We start from the raw sequence: 16,027 nt of genomic DNA, 5'->3' as shown, positions 1-16,027 counted from the left end.
CCAAAAAAATGTATTTCTGAACTTGAGGTGGACTGAAAGGCTTGAGTAGCCAATTAATTCTGAATTGCTTTGCCTTTGTGAGCTGAAGTCATACCTTTCCTTATTGTAAATGTAGTTTGTAGTGATTTCTTGGTGCTTTTTTGTGTAATTTGAAATAAGCCATTGACTGGCTCTGCATCCCGAATTATTTTATTCACTTTACCATCCTGTCGTTGTTTTGGGAGGTGCCGGTGACGATTGCTAAATTGATGCATCTTTGAACAGGGTAAGATAAACTGCCACATTTGATCACATTCTCACAGACGTTCAAGTCCTCTACAGCAGACTTCATTTCATGAGAGAAAACAATGGAAAATCCTTTGTGAAAGAAGAATTATCTCTCTATGTAACAAGTGGTTTTCATTCACATTCTTGAGGATGGAACAAGCTTTATGACCAGCTTCCGATCCAGAGGCTGAAGCCCCCCCGCCCAATTTACATAGACCTCCCAGTACTGCTAGTGCCTGTTCCAGATTAAAATCTCAGTCACTGGAGATTGCTAGAGAGGTAGGTGGTACTGTAGCACTGAGTACATAGTATCATAGACTTTAAGGTCAGAAGGGACCATTATGATCGTCTAGTCCAGAGGCCTGACCCGGTCTCTGTGCTGCGCGGTGGCGTGGCTGGCTCCAGCCGGGCGGCACGGCTGTAGTGCCTCCAGCCACCAGTGCTCCAGGCAGTGTGGTAAGGAGCAGGGAGCAGAGGGGGTTGGATAGAGGGCAGAGGAGTTTGGGGTGTGGTCGGGGGCGGGGATGTGGATAGGGGTCAGGGCGGTCAGCGGGCGGGGAACGGGGGTTGAATGGGAGCAGGGTTCCCGGGGGGGCAGTCAGGAAGGAGAGAGGGGCTTGGATGGGGCGGCGGGGGACAGTCAGGGGCAGGGGTTCCAGGGGCGGTCAGGGGACAGGGAGAAGGGGTGGTTGGATGGGGTAGGGGTTCCAGGGGGCAGTCAGGAAGGATGGGGGGTTGGATGGGGTGGCAGGGGGTCTGGAGGCTGTCAGGGGATAGGGAACAGGGGGGGTTGAATGGGGCAAGAGTCCCGGGGGGGCCGTCAGGGGACAGGGAGTGTGGGAGTGGATGGGGCAGGAGTCCGGGGGGGGGGGCGTCAGGGGGTGAGAAGCGAGGTGGGGTCAGATAGGGGGCAGGGGCCGGAGCACGCCTGGCTGTTTGGGGAGGCACAGCCTCCCCTAACTGGCCCTCCATACAATTTTGGAAACTGGATGTGGCCCTCAGGCCAAAAAGTTTGCCCGCCCCTGGTCTAGTCTGACCTCCTGCACAACGCAGGCCACAGAATCTCACCAACCCACTCCTGTAACAAACCCCTAGCCTATGTCTGAGCTATTGAAGTCCTCAAATCATGGTTTAAATACTTCAAGGTGCAGAGAATCCTCCAGCAACTGACCCGTGCTAGAGAGGTAGGTGGTACTGCAGCACTGAGTACAACTAAAATACGAAGTCCTCTGTAGAAGTAGTGTTGACATCTGTCTCTAAGCAGAAGGAGGTAAAGAGTAAATCTACAAGAAAATCTCGGTTGCTGATGCAGAAGATGACCTCTGGTCCCAAGGAGAGTTCCATGCAGGCTCCAAATGGTGCTGGTACTGCAAAGGTGAAGAGGAGCCAGTTGTCTGAGACAGACTCAGTACCAAGTTCAGGTACCCATACCAAGAGTAGCAGAGGCTCTGGTGAAAAATAGTTAAGCCTGTCCCTGAACAGTATTCGGTATCGGTAGCATGGAAGTCATTGGTACCAAAGACCACCTATGGTACCGATGGAATCAGAGTCAACTTATTCCTATGCCAAACATTCAATACCAGCTGCATTGGTACCGAAGCAGTCCTCCGTAGGTTCTCGCTCGATATCTTCGGTACCGCAGTAATTTAGGTACGCTAATAGCCTGCTAGTATCTTCGGCCTCAGCTGTTAATGAGTGTGAAGGAGTTTGTCAGCTTCAAGACTCGCTGTCACTGACCCCTCTGTCACCTAGAGTACCACACTCTGCCGATTCGGAGGCTCCAAACTTGGTTCCTCGATGGCTCTTTGGAACAGAGGTATTCTCTTCATCTGAGGTACAACATGTATTATTAAATAGTAGAAAAGACTCCACAAGGAATACTTATCTCCAGAAACAAAAAAAATATTATCTTAATAATAATGTAATAATCGTCAGATTTTGTTGACTCACTCTTCTCTTCCCAGGGTATTGGTTTACCTGTTGGAATTGAAAACATCGGGTCTTTCTGTGAATACCATTGGAGTACACTCCATAGCAATAACAGCTTTTCACACCCCCATAGGGGATTTTTTTGCTCTTTACTCTTCCAACAATGGCAAGATTCCTAAAAGGTTTGTTGAATCTCTCCCACAAATTAGACATGCTACTCCTAGCTGGGACCTCAACCCAATCCTTAATTGCCTTATGAAACATCATTTTGATTCAATGGCTATGCGTTCTTTATTAGATTTATCTATGAAGACCACCTTCCTGGTAGCTATCGCTTCTACCTTAAGAGTTGCAGAATTGGGGGCTTTAATGGCAGACTCCCCCATTTTCAGTATTCACCAGAGAGAAATATTGCTACGGACCCAGCCAAAATTTTTACCTAAGTTGTCTGCAGAATTTCATGATAATCAAAGTATTCATCTTCTGATTCCCCCACCAAAGCTACTCATGAAGTCATATTTCACACCCTCGATGTCAGGAATACTTGTACCCATTGTGAACAGAAATAAAAGTTTGGCAATTTCAAAACAGAGGTTAGCAAAATGCTTCTCCGGATGTATTAAGATCCGTTACAACCAATCTCATGTTCAACCCTGTTCCAGGGTGACAGAACATTCCAAAAGAACACTCTCTACTTCTAAAGCCTTACTTAAGAATGTACCAGTTGCAGACAACTGTAGAGTGGCAAATTGGTTCTCTGTCCATACTTTTCCTGTAATATCACACTGACCTTTAAATATAACCAACAGATATATTTACACAAAGTCTACAGTTATTGGTGATCTGTTGTGGATAAAAAACAGGACAGAATATCTTCTTTCACACTTTACTTATAGACTTTTCTATGGGCCTCATCCCCATATTATCTCAGTGTCTCACAAACATTGCTGGATTTATACTTACCTAAAGGAGTCTATGGCAAAGCTAGGCATAGAATCCAAACGTCCTGAATTAATTTTCCAGAGTCTAGTGATTTAGCTACCAAACTAGGCTTTCCTAAGCAGTTTCTCTGACCAGACCAGTTGCTTAATTCAGAACTCCGATCCCTCTAGACTGAGCTATAAATGACTTCTAACCATTAATTTTTAATCTTTGTCACATCCACAAATCCTGTTAAGGGAGTTGATTGTTTACTCCAAATTTCATTGCTATGCCCAGTTTGAATCTTATTTTATATGTTCAGATTGTCTCAAAGCTTTCGACAAATTGTGAAGTGGTAAATCCAGATTATTTAAAATTGATTTGATTCTTTAATCTGGGTAAACACTCTTCTTAATTCATTCCAGAAACCAGAAAATTATGCAATTTTCCTATCAGGCTAGTTTCCCATCAGGGCTAGTGTTGCCCTTAAATATGTAGCATTTTAAGGTTAGATGTCACAGCTGAAGAAATTGATAACTAATATGTAAAAGCTTCATAACAATATATGATGTGGTGTGTGTGTTTACATTGACAAAAGAAATGCTGGCTCCAGTTACATTGATTCAAGGTAATTTTCTTCCTGTTGTTAATGGAAGGTTATAACATTTATTTTAGTCAATCCGAGTTTGTCATTGTTATGTGATGGGAATAACAACTCATGCTTTCTTTTTTCACATATCACTTACTAAGTTGGTGAGACAAGATCTGAATAACCTTTCTGTTTAATAGCATGGTACACAGGCCTTCAGATATGAAAGAGGAAACGGAGCTCCCTCAAGTTATTTGAGTGTCCTGTGTGCTGCGTATTGATGTGGTTCTACATCAGTATTAATAATGTAAGAAAAGGGTGCCACTCCTCTTACTGGAATTATCATAGATATTCTTCATAGTGTATCTTTTTTCCCCCTTCTAGCTGTAGATTTGCTTTGTTCAAAACCAACACCACATTGCCTATATTGTCAAGATCTTGTAGTAGAAAGTGCAGCCTGGTTGTTTGTTGTTTATCCTGAGGATATTCTTGAATTATCAAAAATTCTTCACAAAGTCTTCTCTTTCTGGCTGCTCACTGCCCTCAAAAACAACCTGCAGATGACTGCGTTCTGATAGAAATGCAATATTTCACATTACGTTGCTCTCCAAAATATTTAAAGAGAACATGTATGGTGTGTGGTGATGAATGTGATCCATAAAGTTGAGCTTAGATGAGCTCATTTATACTTTCATACCTGCCACACAGGATGCTGTGGATTTGTAAGTGGGCTGAGATTAACTACTTGGTTGGTTATTTTTACTGACATAAAAATTAAAATACTTTCTATTTGCTACAGTTCAGGGCAGCTTGACTTTGAGTCTGTGGTAGATATTTAAAACCCATGCTTAATAATTTCACCTGTTGCCTATTATTATGACTTAAATAACCTTCAGTAGGTTGAGTGAAGGGCATATGGCAAAATAGCTTTACATATATACACTTAACCAGAAGAAGGAGTTAATATGACATTTCTTATGGACAGTACATCCCCCGGCTTTTCTCCTGCTGGCTGCCCAGTATTAACTTATTACTAAGGCTACGTTTTAGTCTCAGATATTTTTAGTAAAAGTCAGGGACAGGTCAGGGGCTGTAAACGAAAGTTCATGGCCCGTGACCTGTCCATGACTTGTACTGTATACCCCTGACTAAATCTTGGAGGGTTGGGGTCAGCCCGGGCATGCTGCTGGTGGGGGGGACGGTCTGGGGGTAGCAGTCCGGGACCCCCGCTGGTCCTGGGCAGGGACAGGTTGATGGGGCTGGCAGGCTCCCTAACTGGCTCCACTCAGATCCCTGGAAGCAGCGACATGTCCCTCCCTCAGCTCCCAGGTAGAGGCGCAGCCAGGCAGCTCTGCATGCTGCCTCTGCCTGAATGCCGGCTCTGCAGCTCCCATTTGCTGGGAACCATGGCCAGTGGGAGCTGCGAGGGCAGTGCCTGTGGGCGGAGGCAGCGCACGGAGCTGTCTGGCCATTCCTCCACCTTGGAGCTGAGGGAGGGACATGTCACCACTTCCAGAGAGCCCCCCGAAGTAAGCACTGCCCAGAGCTCTCAGCACCTCCTGTGCCCCAGCCCTGAGCAGCCTCTCATACCCAAACTCCTGCTACTGCTGGGGGACGGGGCTGCGTTGGCCTGAGACTGCCCTGCTCAGGCAGCCCCTGGGCCAGCCGCACCAGCCGCTGCAGAAGTCATGGAGGTCCCAGAAAGTCAACGGAATCCATGACCTCTGTGACAAACTCGCAGCCCTACTTATTACTAATGCATATTATTCATTCTTTTGCCTGGAAAGCTTTGTAAAACTCTCTCCTTTCTAAAGTCTACCACCTTCTGCTGCATTCTTATTTCTTCCCCTAAATCTGCTTTCTCAGATGTTGCACCACTTGTGTTGACTGGAAATAAGCCCCATTCTCTAAAGCTTGCACTATTGCCAAGTACAAGTCAGCTCTAACTGGCACTTGTTCAGTTATTATATTATTTCTGGTTTGCTGTGTATGAAGTACAATGCAACTGATTGGATACTGAAAGCAGATGTGTTTTATCCTTTGGAATTCTATTATATTGTAATAAATCCTCTATAATAGATCCTAATTCTGTCCAACTCATTTGCCTATTTCACTTTTAAATTTGCATTTCCTTTTGTTTATTATTCTGCCTCGATCTTAGACTAATTCTTTTTTTTTTCATCCCCATGAAATTCCTGTTAGTAAAGGAATAAAGGTGACACTTAATCTTCAGGTACTTCAGGCTGTGAAAAATACAGCAAAATAGTATGTTGGGTTATTGCTTTGAAAGTCTAGTACACCATTACTTTTAAAGATTACCAGCAAAAAGTAATGTCATGGGCAATGCAGCCTTTGATTTTGAAGAGATGACATGAGTAGAATGATTTGTGGGGGAAGGGTTCTTTCAGTCAGAAGCAGAGTTTTTATCTTCATTCACTGCAAGGCTGATTAATGCATTTCTATTTGATCCAGATGCATACTGAATAAATTAAAAATGAGTACATGATTTGTCACTGATTTTTTCTGTTTGTAACTTTGATATAATTTCTACTGAATCAGTAAAAACAAAACATTCACACTGTAATAGAGAAGACATATGTAACAAGAACATAAAAGGTAGACTGAAATAAAAGAAAACCCATACAGAGTAGAAACATAGGTGAAATCCTGGCTCCATTGAAGTCAATTGGAATTTTCTTATTGACTTCAATTAGACTGTGATTTTCACCCAAGAGGTTTTGCATCTGTTCCAGATATCAACCAATTACATATTCCAGAAGGGGTGCATTAGAACAAACATAAACTTGAAGATATTCCAAATTCTGGGGTATTTGACAGTGATGATGCAATAGAAGATGAGTTAGCTCTTATATTTTGATATATTTTCTATCACTCCATATTAATTTAAGATATGCGGGTGCTTTAATTGTTTCTCCTATGAATTTCTCCCTATATGACATAATTTGCTGTCTTACAGTGATGGTGCACAGATTTGGAAATATCTTTTGAATTATGCCTCTAATTGTTTTTGTTAAGAACCTCACAGTTTTCAGCAAGTGAACGTAAAATGCATATATTTTTATATATTTATATATACAAGCATATCTGAAGTATTATCAAATCTTCAAGGCATTGTCCATTGGCATCCTACAGAAAAAATACTTTGTATGTGTGTGTGGTGGGGTTTGACTTGCCCAGCCCAATTCTGGCTCCTCTAACAACCAATGGAGAAGCCACTCTATGGGCCTTTCACCATTTAAAAGCCTCGTGATACATTTACACAGCAGATGGCAGCATGCCTTCCAGCGCGGGTAGCGAGACTCACTCTAGGATTGGTCAAGCTAACACATAAAAATCGCAGTGTGGACATTTATGACTCCAGCAGAGACTCGGGCTAGTAATGGGAGACATGAAAATTCAAATAGATTTTTTTTAACTGCCCCCCATATGAATTTTGGCCCTAGTTATGTGCCTAGTTTGCCTGTGTGTCAATCCAGCCCTGAAGCTAGTGCAAGTCTGTCTACTCCCACTGGGAGCCATGTTCCCAGCTGCAGTGTAAACATGCCCTGGAAATCAGAGGGCATTATAGCTGATCGCAAAAGCTAAAAAACTGTTAAAGAAAGGGCTGTTATTTTTATTGTTTATGTTAGACAAACATACTTTTAATATACAATAAGTGTCGCTATTGTACATTAACTTGATGTACTATTCCGTAAAACACCTTTCTATTGCCTGAACAAATAATAAAAGTTATGGAAACAATAAAATAAAATGCTTAAAATACACCTCTTTAAAAATGATCATATTAATGGATTTGTCAGTTTTGATTACTTTGTTGATATTTAAATAACTTCTTCCAGTAGGGATTTTTTGCCACTTGAATATTTGCAGTGCCAAATCAGATTTTTTCCAGCATGCATCATCTTGTATTAAATTTTTTATAAACTACATAAAAACTTCAACTTCATTATCAGGTGTCAAGATTTTGATGTGATACATCTCTAAAGAAACCATATTGCATGGATTCCTACTCTGTAGATCTTGGGATTCAGGTTCCTGGATTCAAGAAAGCAACTAAACAGTTGTTTAAGTTTAACCATCCATGTTTAAGTGCCTTTGATTTTTTCAAAACAACTTGAGCATGCATTCAAAGTTAAGCGTATGCTTAAAGCATCCTTCCTGAATAGGTCCCTAATAATGCAGGATCATGGCCTAGGGATGCTTTAGTAAATTGAGGCCCTAGTGTGAGACGGCTGAACCAATTTCTCTCACACTAGCCTGCTGAGACACAGTGGTCAGAAACGTGTGATTCTCACTACCGGGTTTCATTTATATTCCCTAGCTTAAGGCAAACGGATCTACTCTTCTGTGTGCCTAGGAAGCGGAGATCCCGAGAGTTAGTCAACTAAAATCTTATTGTTGATTATCTTGAGCAGAATTATAGACATATCATAATTATATCTCCTATTCTTCAGCACTTCTTCTTTTGACATTTTTATGTCCTTCACTGAATCAGATATTGGATATAAAAGTTATTGCTGTTATGTTAATCATTGCTAATTTAAGCCGCTATCAGGCAATATCAGAAGAGGAGGGACTTTGACTATATAGTAGATTGGTTTGGTTTGGGTTTTTTTGAGAAACTATTCCCATTGGCACTTGCTGATCTGGATGGAGATGTCAGTTTCTGCCTAGGTCCAAATTTATTCTTGATAGATAATATCACAGCTAATAGCTTTTTATAAAAATTGGAAAATTATATTGAAAAAAAAATAAAAGTGGAAATAAATTCCAAATATACACATTCTGTAATAACTTTGAGATAAATTATTTAGTTTAACTTGTAATAGCTTTATATGGAGGCTGCATTATACATTACATTTCCTTACATTTGATAAGGAAAGGCCTTGAGGCTTTCTTGAGGCACTTTTCTTCTACTCTGCCAGTGACTGTCTGATAGCAATATAACAAGTGACTTTTTTTCTGTTTCACATCTATATATAGAAGGGAGAACTATTTGCTGTGAAGTTACTCTTTAGTTGTTCAAGGGAGCTCTGTCTTTCTAGTTTATCAGTTTCATATAAAACAATTGATTTTTTTAAACTCAAAACTTGATGGAAAATGAGCTGCATGAAATGCCGTGGTGCATAAGACTAAGCAACTGTGTATTGTGTGATTTTTGTGGCCTTATAGAATTCTGGAGCACAATTCTGTGGCAAACGGTCAGGTTAAACTCAATATATATTTTAGACTGAAAGTTTAGATTCTGGAGTCTTGATCTGTATATTTAAATTAGAATTGTGTGTATGTGGCAACGCACGCACACACAAGTAATTCTCAATCTGTGCATGTGGTTGCTTGTACCCTTTCTCTGCTACAGTGTATGTATGTATTTTAGCTCTTGTAGTTTTGAGAAAAACCTTGAAAAAGTGAACTGAGTTTAAATTAATGCAGTGTTGTCTTTCTGTGGGCCTGAGACCTGTTCAAATACCCCCTTCCCTTCCCCCCACCCCCCGCCGCCGCCCTCATATTAAACCAGCTTTGGGTGAAACTCAGGGAGTTTGGTAGGGAAAGTGTGGGGGTGTCTGAATTGACTGGGTCACACCTTGAGCCCTGGCTAGGGTATAGGTGCGGTGCCATAAATTGAGCAGGTAACATTTCTGAGGCTTCAAACAGCCTGAAACAATAAAACTGAGAGGTATAAAGTGTCCCATTCATCCCCATTGTGTTGGCTCTGAGACCTAATGATGATGATTGCATTTGTGTATTCACTTGTCCCATACCCAGTTGCCAGAAATGTCATCTTTCTTCCCTGTCTCTTCCCTGTTAAATTTATGCATTGTTCACACAAAACTCTGCAACATACTGGGAATTGACTATGTATGGACAATGTAAAATAAATATAGGGACTATTGCTCTTACTAATATAAAGATATATAGACAGACAGAAAATGTAAACAGTAAAATGAAGCTTCCCAGAATATCCAGTCTCACCAAGGCCAGCTTGCTTTGGAATACGAGTCCTTAAATATGACTTAAACGTCTTATTCAAATAGTCAGCTCTCCTACTCAGAAACTGAGAAATTCAAAAATGTTATATATATTAATTATATTAATAGTGGAACCGGGACTAAGATAATGATACTGTCATATATATATATATATGTCATATATGTATGACAGTATCATTATCTTAGTCCCAGTTCCACTATTAATTTTTTAGTCCAGTACTTCAAAAGCCATCTAATCAGGCATAGTGCTTATTACTATAATTATACCATTTTTACTCCTGTGGATTGCTCACAGAGTAAGCATTCCATGGGACTATTTGTAGTAGCAAGCGCTTTGACTGGTAATAAGCTCTTTGTGTGGAAAACATATTTATCATATTTTGTTTGTTTCATGGGAGAAAATAACTTCTTAGCTGGATCACCTTTGCAGATTCCTTCATGTGGTGCTGTTTTGTGTGTTTCGGGAGTTCTGTCCTGTAACATGGAAAAAGAAAAGGTTCCATCAGCTTTATTCTTGCACATTTTGAATGTCACCCTGGCCAGTATCTCTCCTACAGAATACCTTGCGTTTGCTGCCACTGTTGCCTGTGTTGATGTTTCTGTATCCTTAATCACTAGTTTTCTCCATTTAAGTAGTTTGTCTGGAACACAATACGCTATTATTACAACAAATAGCGTTCTCTGAAAAGTAATTGAGAGAGTGAGAAAAGAAAGCAAAAGCTAAGCCTCTTTTCTTCTTCTTTAAATGAATTCTTGGAGCCAGTAAGTTCTATTAGGAACAAAGAGACCATGACTTTCTGAACACAAAGGACATTAAAGCATTTGTGGGTGTTACACATGTTACTGCTTGCCATTAGAAATCTCGCAGTAGTTTACTTGAAGACATTATGTACTCAATGAATCAGATATTAAATCTGTTTGAGTGCTGGGCTACCACAACCATAAAGTTTTAATGAAGAATGACATCCATGGGCATGTGGAAGAAGAGTGACAGATGAAACTCTTCAGTAGATCTTGTCAGTGTTGAAAGTGGATCAGAATAAGAAATACTGATGCTATTTAAAAGCTAATGGGCATGAGCCATGAGTCCCAGATCTTTCTCCAGTGTCCAGATTTGTAAGTCATGTCACAGTAGATTGCCAAGATGCTGAAGGTTGAGGCATAAGAAATTGGAAAGAATATGCATAATAGATCTTGGATAGTTCTAGGGTCTTGCTTGTCATTGCCCGTGAAGGTATCAGTGCTTTGCTAAGCCTAAACAAGCCATCTCAACTTGACAAAATTAGATATGCATAGCAGACCTTGGATCAATTCACTTAAAGGTATTGTCAGGACAATAGCATCTCTAGATTAAGAGTCACATACCTGTCACTGTATTCAGTGGTGGTCTCCTTTCCACATCTTTCAGTGAAATAGACCCTAAACCATGTGGTGCATTTTGGTGTGACCCCAGCCAGGACGTCCCTAGGGGAGTCCGGGGCCCAAGACAGAAGTGCCGAGTTTCTGTCTGCCAGGGGAGTGCTCCGCCCAGTCCCCACCCCCACTCCATCCCTTCCACCCCCGAGGTGCATTGCATTATGCCCCAGGAATAAGTAGAACTCGAAATGCTGTGTGTTCTGAATAGAATTAAAATCAGTTAAAACCAGACAATATATTACATTAACACTGTACCTAAACCAAGGCCAACCAGGCTAAAACTAGTACTCAGACTGGAAGCAGAGTTCATCTTGCCTGATGAGTATAAGCATAGCATACAATATTTAGAGAAGGTCAATTAATGAGGGTGGGATCTGAGTTACTACAGAGAATTCTTTCCTGGGTGTCTGGCTGGTGAATCTTTCCCACATGCTCAGGGTTTAGCTGATCGCCATATTTAGGGTCGGGAAGGAATTTTCCTCCAGGGCAGATTGGCAGAGGCCCTGGGGGTTTTCTGCCTTCCTCTGCAGCGTGGGTCACGGGTCACTTGCTGGAGGATTCTCTGCACCTTGAAGTTTTTAAACCATGATTTGAGGACTTCAGTGGCTCAGACATAGGTTAGGGGTTTGTTGCAGGAGTGGGTGGGTGAGATTCTGCGGCCTGCGTTGTGCAGAAGGTCAGACTAGATGAACATATTGGCCCCTTCTGACCTTAAAGTCTATGACTCTATGACTCTATGAGGGTGCTGTACAGAAAAAAATGCTCATGAACAAGACTGTGTAGCTTTGTACTCTCCCTGTTAGTGGTTCAAGTTTATTTTACTATGCTTTCAAATAATGCCTTTGGTGCTAAAATGACCAGACAACCTGACTGACTGGAGCTGGAAAATCCTGAGTATATTTATGAGAGGAATGTCTCCTATGTTCATGTCCTTAAAAAAACTTCTATCTCCCTCTTTTCCAATTTTTTTCACAACTGTTTGATACCAATCGGGCACTGCAGCTGTAAGTATGTTGTCTTGGCTTCCAAGTATTGGTATAGTCTGGGTGGAAGCAGTTTCTCCTATCAGTCAGTGAGAGGAAAAGGTCCTATTCAGGTGCAGCAGGGATGAAGCAGTAAGTTGACAGCAGTCTTGGTAGATAGTGGAATCAAAAGTTAAATATCTAGATGAGGAACAGGATTGGGGACACAGAGCAGTGGTCTCCAAACTTTTTTGATCGCGCACCCCTATCCGTAAAAATTTTTTGAGCACGCACCCCTTGCCGCGCCGAAGCAAAAAAAAAAAAAAAAAAAAACCGCAAAGGGCCCCCCCCCCAAAAGAAGCCGCTTGGATTCCTGCCTGACGAAGCAAAAAAAAAAAGCGCTCCTCCTGCCATGCACCCCCAAGGATCTTCTTGCGCACCCCCTGGGGTGCACGCACACCACTTTGGAGACCACTGACATAGAGGAAAAGTGTTCTGGAAATGTTTGGGTTGATTTAACTTTTCCAACCCCCCGAGTCGATTCAATATGCTTCTCTGTCACTGTCTCAAATCCAGTACCTAGAGTCCTGGAACCCTAATATTCCATCTGTCTTAAAGGAGTCCCATCTTTATATTAACTCATTAGTGGAGTTCATCCTGCTGAGCAGGAGGGTGCCAGTAGAATAAATCTATTTTTGAAACTGCAGGACTAACTGTTCATTATTAAAATATAATAGTTCTTAGCACTTATCTACTGCTTGTCATCTGTTGATTTCAACATCTTTTTCAAAGGCAAATAAGAATCACAACATCCATTTTATAAATTAGGAAACCCAGGCAGAGCGGTTAGGTGACTTACCTAAGGTCACACAGCAAGTCAAGTGGCAGAATTGGGAATAGAACCAGATATCTTTTGTTTCCTTGTCTCAATCTTTGTCTGCTAGAAAACACTAGAAGCATGGTCGTATTGAAAGGCGAGGTTCTCCTCCTCCTAATAGCAGGATCAGTGAAGTGAAGTGTGCAATGAGCAGGCAAGACCACGTCCCAGATGGCTAAGGGTACATTATCAAAACACAAGAATCCCCATGTTTTGAGACCCAGGTGGCTTGATACCCATTGGACCTGCAACTTGGAGTGAAAAATAAGAAGAGGAACAGACCCCAACAAACAAATCATCCCCCCACTTTGGAGTCTTTTGGGTTTTATATCGATCTCTCATCACTTATCACCTGCCATCCATGGAAAATTCCAGGGTCCTTTCACCTAAAATGCTCTCAAATATCAGGCTCTTGACTTGTCTGGAAAGTATTTGTTTTGCATAGTACCGGCGCACCTTATCTTTCAACAGTTTGTGCACCTATCAACAGAAGTCTGAGTTCCTAAAACAGGGCCAAGCAAGTTCTTTATGGATGGACATGTTCCAGTGTCATTTCAGGTTACATGATTACAGGAGCAGTTGATGAATTCTCCAAAGAAATTCCAAGTCCTTAACTAATCTTATTTTATAATGTCCCTACGCTTCTTCATCACTTGCATTGTTTTCCTGCTGAGAAACTTCTTAAAAGGGCAGTCTGAAAAATGAATACATTACTGCAATTTTTGTAATTAGGGCCTGAGTTACTTGCAAGAGTGGAGAAGTGATGAGAAAAATATGGGCTGTTGATTGATTCCCGTAGCTTAACAAATATTGCTTGATTAGGGAATGACAAGGCATTTTAATTCTGGAGATTGTAAATAATAAAAGAGCTGAGGAAACTATGCTAGATTTATTTTGCCCTGACTATCTGATTTTAAGATTAATCAATATGGAGAAGTAAAACCAGGATTTCAGTGAAATCTAAAGGTTGACAGAGACAACAGTATTATCTTGAAAACCATCTTTTTTCTATTTATAATATAGACAAAAGAATTGATATTCAGTATTGAGTTGAACATTCATGAAAGCTAAAGTGAAGTTGCAAGTAGACATGGAAGGTCTGTATTTTTAAACTCAGCGATTACACATTATAAATCTTTCCTGCAGGGCCTATAACTGAAATTATAACCATCTAAATGGAAAAAGATTCTGAAACTTGTATATCTTATTTTAAGCTAATTAAAGCTACTGAGGGCCAGCAAGGATAACTGGATGAAAGGCAGTCACAGAGAGTGCCTATTTTCAGATATTTAGAAAGTGGTTTTTAATATCAAACCGTACAGTACTGTAATAGATGAAGACAGGTCATCAGCTGAATTGTACCTACTTCAAAGTACCAAAATATGTGTGTCTTGTTCTCAGTGTATTCCCTGTGATTGAACAATTGTATAACGGGAAATAATTTTAGCAAATGTTAAATGTGGTTGCATGTAACCTATAATTTCTCTTTAGATAGAAATATTTCTCCTATATCATGAAATTGAAAGGTTAGAAACCATGTGATTACATGAAAGCACTTGAATTACTGCATCAGTGCCCCTTTTTTTGGGTGAGGGGGGGTGACTGCTTCTTGGGCTGTGAAATGCTAGGCTAAAAAAGGGTACTTGATGGTAGAGCTGTGCTCAGTGCTTCTAGTGAAACTTGAAACTGCTTGAAACTTGCCTGGTTGTGGGTTCCGTCATTAACTTTAAATTCATTTTGCTCAGATGCAAGACTTGGAGTGTGTACACAATGGGAGTTGAAACAAACAAACTCATGTTTACATGGAGCCCTGAGACCCCAGAACTCCCCATTTCATACAATACTAACCAGTAAATGTCTACTTCTTGTGCAGTTAGAGCCTAATCCAAAGACCACTGAAGTTAATGGAAAGATTCCTATTGACTTGGTGGACTTTAGATCAGGCTCTTTGGGCACAATCCTGCAAGATACTGAGTACCTCCTACTGACCTCAAATGCCAGTGAATTCAGAGATACCCAAGGCACACACCATTGTTCCTTGTGCATTCAAGGGAGGGAAGGGTGCTAGCTCTGAATTTCATGTTACTATGATTTGAATATTTAATAGTTTCAAGTATTTAAATTTGTTTTCCCCCCTTTCTTTTTCTCTCAGGCTAGTCCCGCCCCTATAATAGTCAACACAGACACCTTGGACACAATTCCCTATGTAAGTATGATATTTTGTTTCCTCTTTTTGTAAACAGTTGAACTTACAGCCTGGTCTATCTTGATTTCCCTCCCTCCCCCCAGTAAAATTCTCTTCACTGCATTATCAGATACACAAAACATTAGTCAAGTGTATGCACCGAATGTTCTTTAAATATATTGTATCTATTTTTTAAAAATGCTTGTGTGATTTAATTCTTTCCCAGTTGCACAAATTAGGGAAGGTAATAAAGTCTGGTGTCATATAGTGCAAAGTAGTAATTCACATACAGAATTTTAATATGCAACAAAGTTTTAACAAATCAAAACTAGCGGTAACTTTCTTTTGAAAAATATTGTGGATTTATTGCGTCTTTCCCTTTTCCCAGTGCAGCTGTAAAACTTGAAGAGTTTTATTTGCAGATCAGCAAATATTACTAATACCAAGAGTTTTTGTTTTGATTTGGGATTTTTTTTTTCTGAAGAAATTTCCAGCTATATAAGTCTGTGTCTGAATTTCTAGTATCAGATGGAGGGGAAACATCTTGTCTCAACCCTTCGTCTGTTTTTCTGTATGTCTTTTTTTAGACTGGAGGCATTTTAGGGTGTTTCTGTACAGCACCTAGCATGTGCTTGGCATTGCTGTCAGATAAGTAATAGTAATTTAACTTTTAACTAATAGGAATGTCATTTTATTTTTTAAAAATAGAAAAATTAATGCTCAGTTTTTAGCCTTACCCTTTTGTGAAGAGCTTTTCAGAGGTTACTGTGTGTTGTTAACAAACAGTGGTGATAGGCTCAGATTCCAGAAAGAACTTCACCACAACTAATGAATTTTTCTAAGCTCTAATTACTTACAAATTCAGTTCTT

General features: G+C 40.6%; 1 protein-coding gene across 2 annotated transcripts in view; it reads left to right on the top strand.

Annotated features, from left to right (window-relative positions):
- The window catches only part of DLG2 (discs large MAGUK scaffold protein 2), a 581,213-nt gene that overhangs the window by 25,741 nt on the left and 539,445 nt on the right, over positions 1-16,027 (top strand). For both annotated transcript variants that reach the window (XM_026651698.2, XM_026651699.2), the window contains exon 2: positions 15,125-15,178. In XM_026651698.2, the coding sequence (XP_026507483.1) occupies positions 15,125-15,178 (54 nt within the window). The remainder of the gene's footprint in view (positions 1-15,124; positions 15,179-16,027) is intronic.

The sequence above is a fragment of the Terrapene carolina genome, unplaced genomic scaffold (genome assembly GCF_002925995.2).
Source record: "Terrapene carolina triunguis isolate 2854851 unplaced genomic scaffold, T_m_triunguis-2.0 Scaffold97, whole genome shotgun sequence".
Taxonomy (NCBI): Eukaryota; Metazoa; Chordata; order Testudines; family Emydidae; genus Terrapene; species Terrapene triunguis.
The sequence above is the reverse complement of the archived record's forward strand: the minus strand, read 5'-3'. Positions and strand labels throughout refer to the sequence as shown.